Source organism: Brassica oleracea, chromosome C8, assembly GCF_000695525.1.
Source record: "Brassica oleracea var. oleracea cultivar TO1000 chromosome C8, BOL, whole genome shotgun sequence".
Classification (NCBI taxonomy): Eukaryota; Viridiplantae; Streptophyta; class Magnoliopsida; order Brassicales; family Brassicaceae; genus Brassica; species Brassica oleracea.
In genome coordinates, this window is record NC_027755.1 from 27,716,682 (window position 1) to 27,731,000 (window position 14,319).

General features: G+C 35.1%; 3 protein-coding genes and 1 pseudogene across 4 annotated transcripts in view; 3 read left to right on the forward strand and 1 right to left on the reverse strand.

Annotated features, from left to right (window-relative positions):
- Window positions 1-1,442: 1,442 nt before the first annotated feature.
- LOC106309093 lies at window positions 1,443-2,920 on the forward strand (annotated as a pseudogene).
- Window positions 2,921-6,142: 3,222 nt separating this feature from the next.
- LOC106310915 (non-specific lipid-transfer protein 12-like) lies at window positions 6,143-7,008 on the forward strand. The gene is made up of 2 exons (XM_013748139.1): window positions 6,143-6,510; window positions 6,827-7,008. Exons 1-2 carry the CDS (start codon window positions 6,164-6,166, stop codon window positions 6,843-6,845), a joined length of 366 nt encoding a protein of 121 aa, XP_013603593.1. The 5' UTR covers window positions 6,143-6,163; the 3' UTR covers window positions 6,846-7,008.
- A 937-nt stretch (window positions 7,009-7,945) lies between these two features.
- Window positions 7,946-13,018, reverse strand: LOC106312194 (disease resistance-like protein CSA1). Of its 2 annotated transcripts, none has more exons than XM_013749612.1 (7): window positions 12,793-13,018; window positions 11,853-12,451; window positions 10,568-11,714; window positions 10,156-10,470; window positions 9,187-10,074; window positions 8,602-9,101; window positions 7,946-8,520 (listed from the first exon to the last, which is right to left on the reverse strand). In XM_013749612.1, the coding sequence occupies exons 2-7, from the start codon at window positions 12,404-12,406 to the stop codon at window positions 8,187-8,189; spliced, it is 3,738 nt and encodes a 1,245-aa protein (XP_013605066.1). In that variant the 5' UTR covers window positions 12,407-12,451; window positions 12,793-13,018; the 3' UTR covers window positions 7,946-8,186. The 2 variants fall into 2 exon arrangements, with proteins under 2 accessions (XP_013605066.1, XP_013605065.1); XM_013749611.1 differs by having other exon boundaries at window positions 9,187-10,080.
- Window positions 12,685-14,319, forward strand: part of LOC106312195 (disease resistance protein RRS1) — a 6,012-nt gene continuing 4,377 nt past the window's right edge. The window contains exon 1 of the mRNA XM_013749613.1: window positions 12,685-13,222. Within this exon, the coding sequence (XP_013605067.1) occupies window positions 12,816-13,222 (407 nt within the window). The 5' untranslated portion in view covers window positions 12,685-12,815. The remainder of the gene's footprint in view (window positions 13,223-14,319) is intronic.

The window sequence follows — 14,319 nt, forward strand, 5'->3', positions numbered from 1 at the left end:
CATATTTGTTAACCACTATCTTATTTTTATCAACCATTATATCAATGTTCTCTTATAGAGAATAGTTATAATTTAATTCTTCGTTCGTTCTCAAATCACCATTAACATTATTAATAACTATTACCATTGGACATATCCCGCTAACATGAAAGTTAGTAATTATGTTATTAACCAATTATGTAGCAACGATTAGTGTAAATATTATGAAAATAGTGTTTTAAACATATACCCCATCTACATTTTTATGTGTAGACAAGGTTACACCTATACACACGTATATTATGAATATTAAAGCATTGAGTAAAATAATGAGCATGAAAAAACGTGTGGTTAGGAAGGTACCTACTCTGCAGTCCTACAACTGAACAGACCCTATTAAATCCTTGACCATATCTAGAACAGAGATCTTTCCTTGTACTGTGTATGACCATCGTGGCAGTGGGTAGGGGCTTAATGGTCAGTATTGACACAAAAAACTATAGTGAATCAGGTTTTCACTTCAACGTGGGTAGATTGCTAATTTCAGCTTCAATTAGGTATATTGAGCAAATTGTCTCTTTTTAATTTAGGGTTTGGAGTTTAGGATTTAGTATTTTGCTAACGGTTTAACAATATTTATTTATTTATTTTTTGTAACTATTTTTATGTATTTTATTGTTTTATTTTAAAAATATAATCTTATTTGGAAATTCAATTTTGTTTCCTTTTTTAAATATCAAATACTCAAACACTATTTACTATTGACTGGTGAATTTGGAGGTTTACCCAAGAATTTCTCTAATATCAATACCCTTATTTTGTCGTTTTCCTGTGATGTATCCAACCAACTCTTTACCATTGATGCTTTTGTCCATTAATTTCTTACTTGGACCATTTCCATTTTCATTTTTTTTCTCATTTTCTTTACATCCTTGAACTGTCACTTGATCATCTTCTTCGGTCCACATGTCCAAGATCGATCTTATTACTCAATTGGAATGGACTCGTACGAGTGGCCTTATAATGTCTGCTTGTCCTACATTCGTAACTAGATGCTTTTATCTTGCGGAAAATTATTTATTTTGAAAACTTGTTTAATGAAAGTCTTTTGAAATAGTCATATGGTTTCCTCCCATTGTCTAATGATAATGTAAAATTGATAGACTCTAATTTGTTGAAATATATCTATTTTTAGTTAAACCAAGTAGAAATATCTTTTAGATCCGGGTTAAATCTAGATTTCTGATGTAAAGTCTTCTTGAAACTCAACGAGCCAAAGATCGGGAAAGCAATGTATTAACACTGGAATATGTGAATTTTAAATGTTTAATAGTAATTCCTGTTATTCATAAAATTAGCATGCATGAGAAACTAAGCATAATGAACGGGTACGCCTCCCATTCATGAGCTTTCCCAATTATAAAAACCGCACCGACGACATTAGAAATGTGAAAACGACAACAATGGCGTTTGCTTCAACGACCATCACGTGCCTCCTCGTCCTTACGGTCTATATGGCAGCTCTAATAGAGTCACACATAAACGTGTGGGACAGTGACAACCCCAATGGCTCAGTGCATAGACTACTTGATCAACTGTAGTCCATTGCCATCAGACTACTGCTGCGCCGAAGTCAAATCATTGAATCAAATGGCTCACACCACACCGGACCGCTGACAAGTATGTGAATGCCTTAAATCACTTGTTAAGGCAAACGATGGATTCATCAATATCGAGCTTGTGGGCACACTCCTTACCATTTGTGATGTTTCAGTTCCCTACCCAACTAGTCTCAGCACCAATTGTGACGAGTACCTCTCTAAAACTTGTTTTTGTTTTGTACTGTATTACATTTTTTGTTTCTTTTTGGAATACGGAAAAACCTTTAAAAGCTTTTATCCTAAAATATCTTGTTGTTTTGAGAAAGGGCTTGCATCCTAGAAAATATCTTAAAAGTTCACTAGACACATGACTCCAAAAATACATATTGAATTCGACTAAACTACAACATAGATACATGGTTCACGAAATATTGCATACACTGAAGCAAAGAGTACGAAGGAAAATCTGCTACATCTTATTACATTTTCTTGTTGTCTTTAGACCATCTCTAATGGTGTTTCACTTTCCACTTTTTGCTTTATTTCGAAGAAAAATTTGCTCCAATGGTACTTCATTTCTTGCTTTAAAATGAAGCCATGAACATAGTTGCTTCAAATTTGAAGATATACTATTCACATCTTCATTTTTGAAGATGAACCTTTTAAATTATGAACTGGTCTTCAACTTTTATTTGTTCATACTTTTTGATAAAATAAATTATATTCGTTAATATGATCCAATTAATTTCTAATAATTATTCTTTATTTTCATTTAATTAATTGTAACATTAGATATACCAAACGTTATAGTATATTCAAAGATTTTTTGGCTCGATTTCGAAGAATAAGCTCATTTCTCACTTCATAACGTTTTAATTGGTCACTCGTAGGAGAAATATATGTCTAGTGCTTCTTCATAAAATCTGATGTTCTTTGCTTATTTATTTATGCTATGTGTGCTAATTTTATTTTATGATAATATTCACTTTATTTTAATTAGTTATTGTGTTGGATTAGTATTAAAACAAATAGTTGAGTAACTTTACTAAATATGAAAAAATATAAGGTATTTTTAATAATTAATGATAAACTAGAGAAAAATTAAAATTAGAATATTTCTTTTTGACGAAGAAAATGAAATAGACCATTGGAACGAATGTTACTTCATTTTTTTTGTCTTGAAAAAATATTCAGTGAATATTTGGAGATGAAAATGAAGCCAACCAGGATGTTATTAGTGGGTTTTATCTTAGTATGTCATGATACATATTTGTATTGTTTTGTTCGAATGTTGCAGTGTATCGACTGCCGTGAGAAGGAGGCAAGAGATGTACGATTAATCAAAGTTGCCAGCTTTTCACCTAACATCATAATTATTCTGCTGCTATATCCATTTTATGACCTCTCATTCTCTTATTATGGAATCATCCACTTCATATGGTAATCACGACAAAGAAGCTCCCTCTCTCTTCGGCACTGAATTTGATGTTTGTACTGTACACGTACCGTCCTGCCAGGGATAACACTTAGTCGCTTACGGTCTTATTATTACATTGGTCAAGAGGTTGCATGAAAAATAATTAAGATGCCACTAGTATAAGTGTATCATTTTACTGTTGTGTGTTGTTTTTAGAATTTACGTGTTTCATGTTTTTTTTTTACTTTGGATTGTATTATTAAGCCATCTAGGCAAAAAATTCTAAACAATGAAAACTACCAAAACAAATGTAAGAAAAAGGATACACCAATTTTGCTCGGGTTTAAGCTTTGAGATGGGTGCTCCTTCTCAAAGGACTCGAATAGGAAGAGCAGTAAAACAAACTCAAAGTTCCAAGAAATATAATGGACCATTGTTAGAGGGAGGAAAATAGGAGCCGTGGAGGCCGAGAAAGCCCCTTATATTTCTTCACATTTCTCATATATATTTTTTTTTTTTGGTAACTCTGGTATCTGGACAGCCATATTCCCAACTATCCCCTCGTAAGGGGTCCAGCGCCCCAACGGAAGGGATGTTAAATCCGTTGTGGCCAAGACTCGAACCCGGGTGGCGGACAGTACAGCTGTACCTCTTTTACCACCAAGCTACGAGCGCTTGGTTAATTTCTCAACTGTAAGACTCTGATCTACCAGTTGTGCACTTTAGTTGCTTTTAAATTTAATTCATCTGATTCTTTGTTTTCTCTTTTCATAATTCTTTGTGTTTATTGTATATAGTTGAGTTTTCTTTCTTTTCATTAGATCACATAATCAAGTAAAGCAACACAAACAAACATACCATCTTTATTTTTAATTTGTTTTTGAAGTTTAACTTATTTATTATTCATTAATTATTTAAACCAAATATTTTAATACAACGCTTAATGGTCCACAAACATTTTAATAATAGTGACATTTTAATCCACCTCAATTAAAACCGTTTTAATAAAAAAGTTCAAAGTAATTTTATAATAACTTATAATTTTAATATTTTTGGTACTAAGAAATCTAATAGTCTAAAATATTTTATAACCAGTCATATATATTGAATTCAAATAGCATTTTAATCAAAAAGATTCAAACATATTTTATATAAAATAATATAATCAATAAGATAAATTATATTACAAAGTTAATAAGATAAATTATATTACAAAATAGTTTTTTTAGAAAAAACATTAATATATATCATCTATATGTATATCACATCATTAAAATAATTCATATAAATAATTTATTAAAATAATGTAAAATTATTATATTCTAACACATATAATTTGGTTTTAAAATAATATGAATTATTATTTTTTATTTTATAATATGATTAAAACTAAATGATTAGAAAAGCTCATCTGTATTTTTATTATAAAGCAGAGAGATTCATCATAATTTGCGTAAAATAGTATAATTAATAAATTAAAATATTAATAATAAAACAACTATATACTCTCTAAACACAATAATGAAATAAATTTTGATATTTGTTATTAAGAAAATAATAAAATTTAATGCTATTTTAAACTAAAAATAGTTCACATATTTTATCAAAATTTAACATATATTTTTAAAACTTGAACTCTTTCATAAAGTTCAATAACTTTATAAAGTTAAAATAACAATGTTGAGTTTTACTTGACATCATTAAGAACTATCAAAACCCTATAAATAGAAGAACCCTATTGTAAACATGAAATTAGTATTTATGATAGAAATCATAAATCTTATGATACTGTACCTAACTGAATAGATAAAACCACCAAATTTTATATATGTAATAAAAAGGGAAACAACTTCTTAAATCAAAATCCAGATAAAATTGCTACCGTTTATTACAAATACTAAAATAGACATACATGGTATTAAATGGAATGAGTGAAAGCATGAGAATTATCTGAAAAGGTTAAAAAAGCTGAAAGTTCAATGGATTCAAAAAAAAAAAATTATACAAGGTAGAAATAATTATAATTCATATATTTAATTTTAACTACAGTTTCAAGTAAATCAAGGTATTTTCCCAACAAGTTCTCTCTTCACAAACATGGATTATCTTTTCTGGAGAGTCTTTCCGCAGATGGATGATCATCAGTTTGCATTGATACTACAGTTCATTTGGAAAGAAATGAATAATAAAGTTTTTAATAACCTTGGCATTGATCCTAGGAAAACGCTTAAATTGGCAGAAACAGAATCAACACTCTGGGCTGAGGCATAAATATTGAACGAGTAGAGGATAGTACCACACGTAGAGGTTACAACCCTACCATCAATTCCATGAAGATGGTGTTTCACATATGGTTCCTAGAAAGAGAATGATATTTTCTTCGGACAAAGTTGGCTCAACGCTCTAAAAGGATTTGATGGCTTTATGGGGGCGAGGAATATTCGGGCTAGCATATATTCTCTTCATGCGGAGATGGAAGCGCTACTTTGGACAATGGAATGTACGAGGAACTTATGTCAGTTTCAGGTTACGTTTTGCAACAGATTGTTCTCAATTGGTGAAGATGGTTTCGGAACGAGAAGAATGACTAGCTTTTGCAAGTTTTTTGGAAGATATTAAGATCCTGAAAGAAAGTTTCCTCCGATCAGAAATTATCTATGTAACAAGGATGTAAAAATCAAGGGCGGATAGCCTAGCACGCAGTGTTAGAAAGCAACCGTCTTTCGTCATTCACATGGATGAAGATCTCTCGGTTTGGTTAGGTTGATGACAAAAAAAAAGGTATTTTACTCATTGATAATAATAAATATAGAATAAACATTGAAAAATGTGAAATAATGACAATTGCATCATAAATCTTTAAAATTAAACAAATTTCTTACTTTCAACAATAATAATAAATAGTCAATTTAATGTTAATTTAAACTTAAAAATTTAAAGTAAACTAAATATTTTAAAATATATTTTACCAGTTAATATATTTTTTATTTTTTTCATTTGTATACCTACGGCCAGGTTTGGCCCTAGTTCATTAAATTTGCATGCATGAGAAACTAAGCATAATTAACGGGTACGCATACCATTCATGAGCTTTCCCAATTATAAAAACCGTAGCGACGACATTAACAATGTAAAATCATTTACTTAGAAAACAATTAAAACAAAAATGGCGTTTGCTTCAAAGATCATCACATGCCTCCTCGTCCTTAAGGTCTACATGGCAGCTCCAACAGAGTCACACATAACGTGTGGGATAGTGACATCCACATTGGCTCAGTGCATGGGCTACTTGACCAACTTTTTTCCAGTGCCATCAGACTACTGCTGCGCGGAAGTCAAAGCATTGAATCAAATGGCTCAGACCACTCCGGACCGCCGACAAGTATGTAAGTGCCTTAAAGCAGTGGCTAAGGAAAACAAAGGATTCATTAACATCGAGCTTGTGGGCACACTCCCTACCATTTGTGGTGTTTCAGTTCCCTACCCATTTAATTTCAGCACCAATTGTGACACGTACGTCTCCATAACTTGTTATTGTTTTGTTTTGTACTATATTACGTTTCCTTGCTTCTTTTTGGAATATGGAAAACCTTTAAAAGCTTTTTATCCAAGAAAATATCTTGAAAGTTCATTACACATCACTCTACAAGTTAATGAATTCGACTAAACTACAACATAGATAGATATTGTTCACGAAATATATATCTTGCATATACTGAAGTAAAGATTAAGAAGGAAAAATCTGTAAGCGCTTATTAACTTTTCTGGTTGTCTTTAGTGTTTTTTTTTTGTCTTAATGTCATGATACATGTTTGTTCGAATGTTGCAGTATATCGACTGCCGTGTGAAGGAGGGTAGCTAGAGATGTACGACTAATCAAAGTTGCCAGCTTTATAACCTAGCATCATAATTATTCTGCTTTCCATTTTATGACCTCATTGTCTTATTATTAGTAGTTGTCCACTTCATATGGTAATAACGACAAAGGAACTCCCTCTCTCTTTACTGTCACTTTAATGTATGTACACGTACCGTACCATCAGGGTCAGGGATAACACTTACATCTTACTATTACATCTAATATGATCAAAAGGTACTTGCAGGAATAGTTGAGATTTTAGTCGACCGCATTGGCCGAATTATCCGAAGAGGATCGTTTAACCGTCGCAAGAGCACGAAGGGGGTGAATGTGCTTTTGCTTGCCAACGCTTAAGCATCCATGAAAAAAAGGTTTGGCGTAGATATATTTTGCAGCATACAAGTTCGGTCCAAATGGTAAAAGCTAAAGTGGATACATGTGTGCGGGCCAGATCTAACAAATTTAGGGGTTTGAAATATTTCTTAAGAACTTTAACAATATTTTCCCTCTAAATTTAGGGGTCTGCTACTATGTAAAAAGCTTCCAATTTTTTTTAGAGTTAAAAGCCAATGTTTCATTGGATACAGAGTCGTGCATAGAAGACAAGACAGAGATACAAACAAAAATGTTTATGTACAAATAATTCGCCTATGTAGATCTTCTTAGATTCATATTTCTTTTTCTAAGTTAAAGCAATTTTACATTTTGTACTTCAATCTCCCAACAAGAACCTGTTGTGTTTTGTTTCCAACTATTTAGTTTCATGTTGTGTATCATGTATATGTAGGCATTCAGCGATTTCATATAAATATGAAATCGCCTTTTGATCGGAGGAGAGAAAGACACAACATGAAACTAAAGTGTTAACCGCTACTAGCTTAAGTCTTGTCATATTTCATATTTAGAGGAAATTGGTGAATCAAAAGAGAAACTTTACTCAATCCTAACTACTTAGACCCATCAAGGGAAGCAAAGGTTGTCTACTTGTCTCTCTCTGTAAAGAGGCGAAAACAAAAAAACAAAACAAAAAGTTCACTCAATCGCAAATGGGATTTGACAAATTCCAATGAACCGGAAAAGCCTTGGGAGAGAAGAAAATAAAAAATGAAAACTAAATAAACAAATCATCAGAACCTCAGCATCTATGATTTGGCAAGAGCTTGACTTAAAGCTCCAGCCTTAACGAAAAACAAGTTCACACAACAATGAAGAACCTAATACCCTAAGTACCAAAAAAATTCCATCTCGGTGAATACAAACCAAACTATCCTATGTTATGTGCATCTTGGTTACTTTTCTCTAGTGTTGAGCTATCATTTTCTTCCACAGTTCATAGATGTTTTCTCAAGTCAAAACAAGCAAAGCATACCCATTTCGAAGTTTTTATACATGGGGGTGGTTGACCTTCACGTGGGGTTGTGGAGATTTCCATTTGAAATTCTGCACTGTTAGCTTTTTCTGGTGAAGCCGTAACCGCTGTTGTAGCCGTCTCTGGGCTCTGTTCTGCACTGTTTGCATTTTCAGGCAAAACAGCAACCTCAGTAGTGGTTACTGATTCACTCGTCCAGTTATCTGATAACTTTTGTGCACTTAGATTCTGTTCAGCATCCTTCACTTCCAACTTCTTTAAACACTCTCCACTGCTCTCACCACCTATAAAAAACCTGCAACATGATTTTAAAAAAGGATATTAAATTTCCAATCAATGAGAAAACCTTTTAAATCGCTCCAATCAATGAACTTACCTTAAGCCACACTTGAGCACTTCGAGCCCCGGTATCTCGCTCGTACCATCTGTGACCGTGAATTTAAAGGAGGCCTTGGTAGGACTACATTTACTAGATAGAGTGGACTTCGTAGGATCAGAGCTGATAAAATGCTGGCTTTCAAGACGTTTAAAGATCTTTGAACAGCTGATATAAACAATAAAGACATGCTCTGGTGATGCAGTATTCTCTACAACATTGTCCTGATTTCTCCAACTTCCAACTGGGAAAGAAAAGTCGATCCACGACCCTTCTTTTACTTCTAACTTCAATGTGCATTTCACCGAAAAACACTTCATTTGTACCTGGGAGTTTGGAAATGAGACAACAGCACATAAAGCTAGACCGGCAAGCTTATTTTCGCGCCAATGTGGGGGCATTCTGAGCTCTAACATACATCCAACGGCTTCATGACCTAACCATGAAGGTAGTTCACTTCCAGGAAAGCAAGTACTGAACAAAGGCTCCAAATCCGAAACCTGCCGAAATATACACAAGGAAATTTATAAGAAAGTGACTGTTTCTGACACAGGAAAATATATTGATAGAGATCATGGAAATCACATTGCAGCAGTTTTGTGCATCTGAAAGCAGCTGGCATTTCCTTTGAGCAAAGGAAGATATATCTTTCTTCGCACTCATCTCGAGTTTGTTGCAGTTCGTGAATATGAACGTGGAGCAGATCTGTTGAGTTGTCGTAAGACATGCCAGTGGATTCGAGACTGTTTTAAGTGAGCAACAGCCATGTGCATCAAAGTGCTGAAGATTTGGTGGAAGCTTTGGAATAGATGTAAGACTCTTGCAATACTTCAAGTCCAACCATTTTAGTTGATAGAGTTGACTGATGTTATCTGGAAGGGAGATGATCTGATCATTCTTGCTTAAGCATAAACACTGTAAGGAGGATATCTTCGGAATCTCAGTTAAGCCTGTCGCATCCAATCGCAATGTCTCTAAAACCTTGATGCTTTCGCCGTTTGCAGGAAAATGTTGGAGCTTCGAGCAATCTGAGAGTATCAATTCCTTGAGAGCTTTCAAGTCATCAAGACAATCAGGAAATTCCTTCAGCTTCGTGCATCCTTTCATATTCAACAAGGCAAGTCTCTTCAGTATTTTGATATCCAGAGGGAGTTTTTTTACTGAAGTGCCATCCAAGTATAGAGCTTCTAGATTTTGTGAGATCACCCGGAATTCCTTCAGGTTTGAGCAGTTGCTGAGGATGAGAGTTTCTAGTGAGACCAAACTTATTTCCGGAAGAGAGTTGAGACTTGTGCACCCTTTCAGGTTCAGGAAAAGAAGACTTCTCATATGTTGCATATCATGGGGTAAAGTTTCCATTTTGGTGCAGCCTTCAAGGTTCAATCTTTGCAGATTTCGAGCCTTTGATAAGCCTGACAAGAAGCGCAAGTTACTGGCATGGTTGAGATCCACCCACTTCAATTTTGATGTATCCTGTGACTATACAATAGTTAGGTACCAGTAAAAATACTATCCATTTATGTAATCTAGTCAAGCAATAACAGAGAGACACACCTTATCATCACTCCAGATCCGTTCAATCTTGCTGTAAGGAAGCTTAAGGTCCACTAGATTGCAAGGGTTGAAATCTGGTGGAAGTTCTTTCAATGGGAACTCCCGCCAGTGGAGGTAGCGAACCTCTTTCAGAGGAAAGTTTAGTCCATCAGGGAGGCTTATCTTATTGTTAGGTCTACATTGCTGAGGACAACCTGAGCTATAGATCTTGAGGTATCTGAGATCGTGCATTGGTTCAAAGGTGGAACTGTCTAAGCTCATCTCCCTCTTCATTTCATTCATGTTTAGGAAAATCCCTCTAACATTCTCGCCTTCCTGGTAAACAAGACATCAATAATCAAATTTATTGTTCATTATAGAATGCACTCTTGATGAACTTCATATATTAAAAGTAAATTTTTCTTTAGCTCACCTCTATGTTCTGTAGTACATCAATGATGTCTTGGTGATGCCACAACCTATGTCCCCCCTTTCCATCTTGAGCATGTGCTCTTCGGCAAATCTCCTTGGCGAAGGTATATAGTATATCATGCATCTCTACTCGCCCATCAGAAACATCTATCATGAATTTGTTCATGAGAGTTTTTATTTCTCTTGCGGCTTCAGATGTATCCAGTAAACTTGCAACGTAACTCTCATCTTCCTTTCTAAAACAAGCCATGTCGAGAAATATCTCTTTGTGCTCTTGACTCAACTCATTATAGCTTTCTTCCAACACATCTCGAATACACGGGCAGGAACTTTGGGAGAGTGTTGCCAGTATTGTTTTCCAATAGCCCTCGTCTTTCCCATTAAGATCTGCGCCCAACAACTTAAGAGCTAGCGGATGACCTCTAACATAATGCACAAACTCTTTTGATAGCTTCATGATGACTTCATTGTTGTGTTTGCTGGAATGATGGTCAAAGGCATAACGCCCAAAGTGACCTAGTCCGTCTTTGTGGTTTAACTGTGGGACAACATAAGTATAGTCGACAACATCTTGGATCAGTGACTTGTCGCTTGTTGAAATGACAATTCTACTTCCCTGCCTAATCCAGTCGCATCTCCCCAGAAGAACCTCTATCTGCTTTCTGTCACTCACATCGTCGAGAACAACGAGAACTTTATGTTTGAGTAGTTCATTCTTGTAGGATTCGTAGGCGCCTTGAGAAGATTTTACGTCTGAATTTCTTACACCGAGTAATTCTTTCAAGAGTAGTGCAGGCAAGCAATCCAACCCGAGCTCCTTGGAAGTTCTACGAATATCTTGGATTAACACGTGACTTACGAATTTGCACTGCCAAGTTTCATATAACTCCCTTGCAAGAGTGGTTTTACCGATGCCTGGCATCCCAACAACTCCCAAATATCGAGTCTCCTGACAGTCAAGATCAAACTTCTCCTCCAATTCGTCCAAGCGTTGCTTGAGTCCATAAATCTCATTGTTTTCTCTTCCTAAGTGCAACGAAGTGTTTTTTGAAAGAAAAACTGAGTTGACTTTGCTTTCATCCAACTGAATTTTTCTCAGCGCTTGCTTAACCTTTTCGACGATACTGTCGATGAACTTGTTTTCGTCGCTGCAGAAAGGATAATCAAGAAGAAATAAAACAGATAAGTAGATCCTTCAGCTTATATATTGATAGTCAAAGCCCTGGAATAAATTCTCAAATAATTCCTCTCAACGAATGACACTAGAGGAAACAGTAAGATGGTACCTCTTTCCGTCGAAGCAGAAGCCTATTCGGTCAGCGACAGAGTTCAAAGCTTCAGACCACTGCTTCTTCTTGTCAACGTCAACATGGCGCAACTTGTTGAACAAATAACCGAACCGTCCCTTCTGAAACCGAACTTCGTATGCTTGAACCTTGTAAAAGATGGGAATGATGAGGAGTTGACCTTTGTCCATGCATTCTTTCATCTTCACAAGTTCGTTCAGGCACCATTTTGACTCGGTGTACCTCACAGAAAAGAGAGCCAAGGCGATCCTCGACTCTTCAATCCTCTCGAAAAGCACATTTAAAGATTTTCCTTTTTCCTCATTCGTGTCAATGAAGATGTTGACCCCATCTCTGAGCAATGCACTTGTGAGATGGCTAACGAAGTTGTACCGCAACTCATCTCCCCTGAAGTTTACAAACACTTGGTGCTGGGGAGGCAAAGGAAGTGCCTTGACTTTGGAAGAGGAAGAGACCTCCTCCATCTGAGTTTTGTTAGGAGACAAAATGTGTGTTGAGTCTCCTTTGGAGATACAAGACATGGTTGCAAACATCTCAATAAAAAAAAACCCTCCTTTTTTTCAAATCTTGGACTAGTTCTACAGGAGAAAAATAAGATAAGAGTTAAACAAATCACAGCTTATCTATCATTTTGGTGAACTGTAATCAAATCAAGTTACAGAAGGGAGAGTCTCTATCTTTGTGCAAAGATATTACTATCTTAGTTTGGCTATGACTTGTTCCATAGACAGTGAACAATGTGAAAAGGACCATATTATCAAATTATTGCAAAAGGAAAAAACAAAACGAATCTTCCAAGAAAATTCTGCCGAATCACTAAACTAGACTTTGACCCAATCTAACATTGAAGAAACTCAAATCCAAATTCACAAGAATCTACGGCCAAAGAAGAAACGAGAGGTTGTTTGTTTTTGGTTACCTCAAACAACGCGTCTTCTGATCATGGTGGAATTCTACATCAGCTTCGATAGATGTGAGGATAAGGTGCGGTACTCCTTCATCAGCCACCTCTCCGCCGCTTTTCACCGCAGAGGAATATCCTCGTTCGTCGGCGGATCCGATCCGGAAGCCGATGGATCATCCAAACCGTGCCTGGAGAAATCGAAAGCTTGTGTGGTGGTTTTCTCTGAGCAATACTCGTCATCCAAGCCGTGCCTGGAGGAGCTCGTCAAGGTTACCGAACGCCGGAGAAACGACGGAGGTCTCGCGGTGGTTCCGGTGTTTTACAGAGCCACCAAGTCGTCTGTGAAGAAACTGATCTGGAAATCGAACGATCTTACGAATGAATGGCGAAGCGCTCTGCTACAAGTGGTAGACTTACCAGGGCACGAATCACATGCAACGCAAAGGTCATTTCCAAACCATATATTATACAAAAAGACATTTAATAAGATTTTTAATGTAATTTAGACCATAATATGCAGTGAAAAGCTCAATATTATCATATTAACTAGTTTTATAACAACATTTTAAATGTATTTTTTCCACATTTAATTAGATTTAAATGTACTTTCCACGAGAGAAAAAGATAAAAATAGCACTAAATCAAGTTTTTGTTCCCAAACTAACACTCAAGATCAAAAGTCACAAACTTAGGGTTTAGAGTTAAAGGGTGGGGTTTAGGATTTAGGGTTTAGGGTTTAGGGTTTAGAGTTTAGGGTTTAGGGTTTAGGATTTAGGGTTTAGGGTGTAGAGTTTAGAGTTGAGGGTTTAGGGTTTAGAGTTTAGGGTGTAGAATTTAGGGTTTAGGGTTTAGAGTTTAGGGTTTAGGGTTTAGAGTTGAGAAATGAGGTTTTGGGGATAAGATTTCAAATTTTGAAAAATAAAAAAATTAAAATTTTCAAAGGATAAACTTAGATTGGTGTTATTTTGGTCATTTTAGTTTTTGAGTGCTATTTTGTGATATAAACTTAGAAATGTGTTATTTTGGAGATTTGCCCTTTCCACAATTTATACCTTAATTTTTGAAAAAAGACAAAAATAGCACTAAATCAAGTTTTTGTTCCCAAACTAGCACTCAAGGTCAAAAGTCACAAAAATAGCACTTAATGTTTTATCAAAAGTCACAAACTTAGAGTTTAGAGTTAAAGGGTGGGGTTTAGGAATTAGGGTTTAGGGTTTAGGGTTTAGGAATTAGGGTTTAGGTTTTAGAGTTTAGGGTTTAGGGTCTAGGGTTTAGGATTTAGGGTCTAGGGTTTAGGGTTTAGAGTTTAGGGTTTAGGGTTTAGAGTTGAGAAATGAGGTTTTGGGGATAAGATTTCAAATTTTGAAAAATAAAAAAATTATAATTTTCAAATGATAAACTTAGAAAGGTGCTATTTTGGAGATTTGCCCTTAATTTTTTGAAAAACCTCAATATTAACTACTCCGTTTATACAAGAATTTAAATTTTTTTTCCACAATTTATACATACATTATTATTAAGGGCAAATCTCCAAAATAGCAC

What these genes read in the sequence shown, in the direction of transcription:
- LOC106310915 (XM_013748139.1), top strand. Translation starts at nt 6,164, where the DNA reads ATGGCGTTTGCTTCAAAGATCATCACATGCCTCCTCGTCCTTAAGGTC.
- LOC106312194 (XM_013749611.1), bottom strand. Translation starts at nt 12,406, where the DNA reads ATGTTTGCAACCATGTCTTGTATCTCCAAAGGAGACTCAACACACATT. An exon ending in ATGTACTACAGAACATAGAG is followed by an intron (nt 10,471 to 10,567) that starts GTGAGCTAAAGA and finishes CTTGTTTACCAG; the next exon opens with GAAGGCGAGAATGTTAGAGG. An exon ending in GTGCTCAAGTGTGGCTTAAG is followed by an intron (nt 8,521 to 8,601) that starts GTAAGTTCATTG and finishes ATCATGTTGCAG; the next exon opens with GTTTTTTATAGGTGGTGAGA.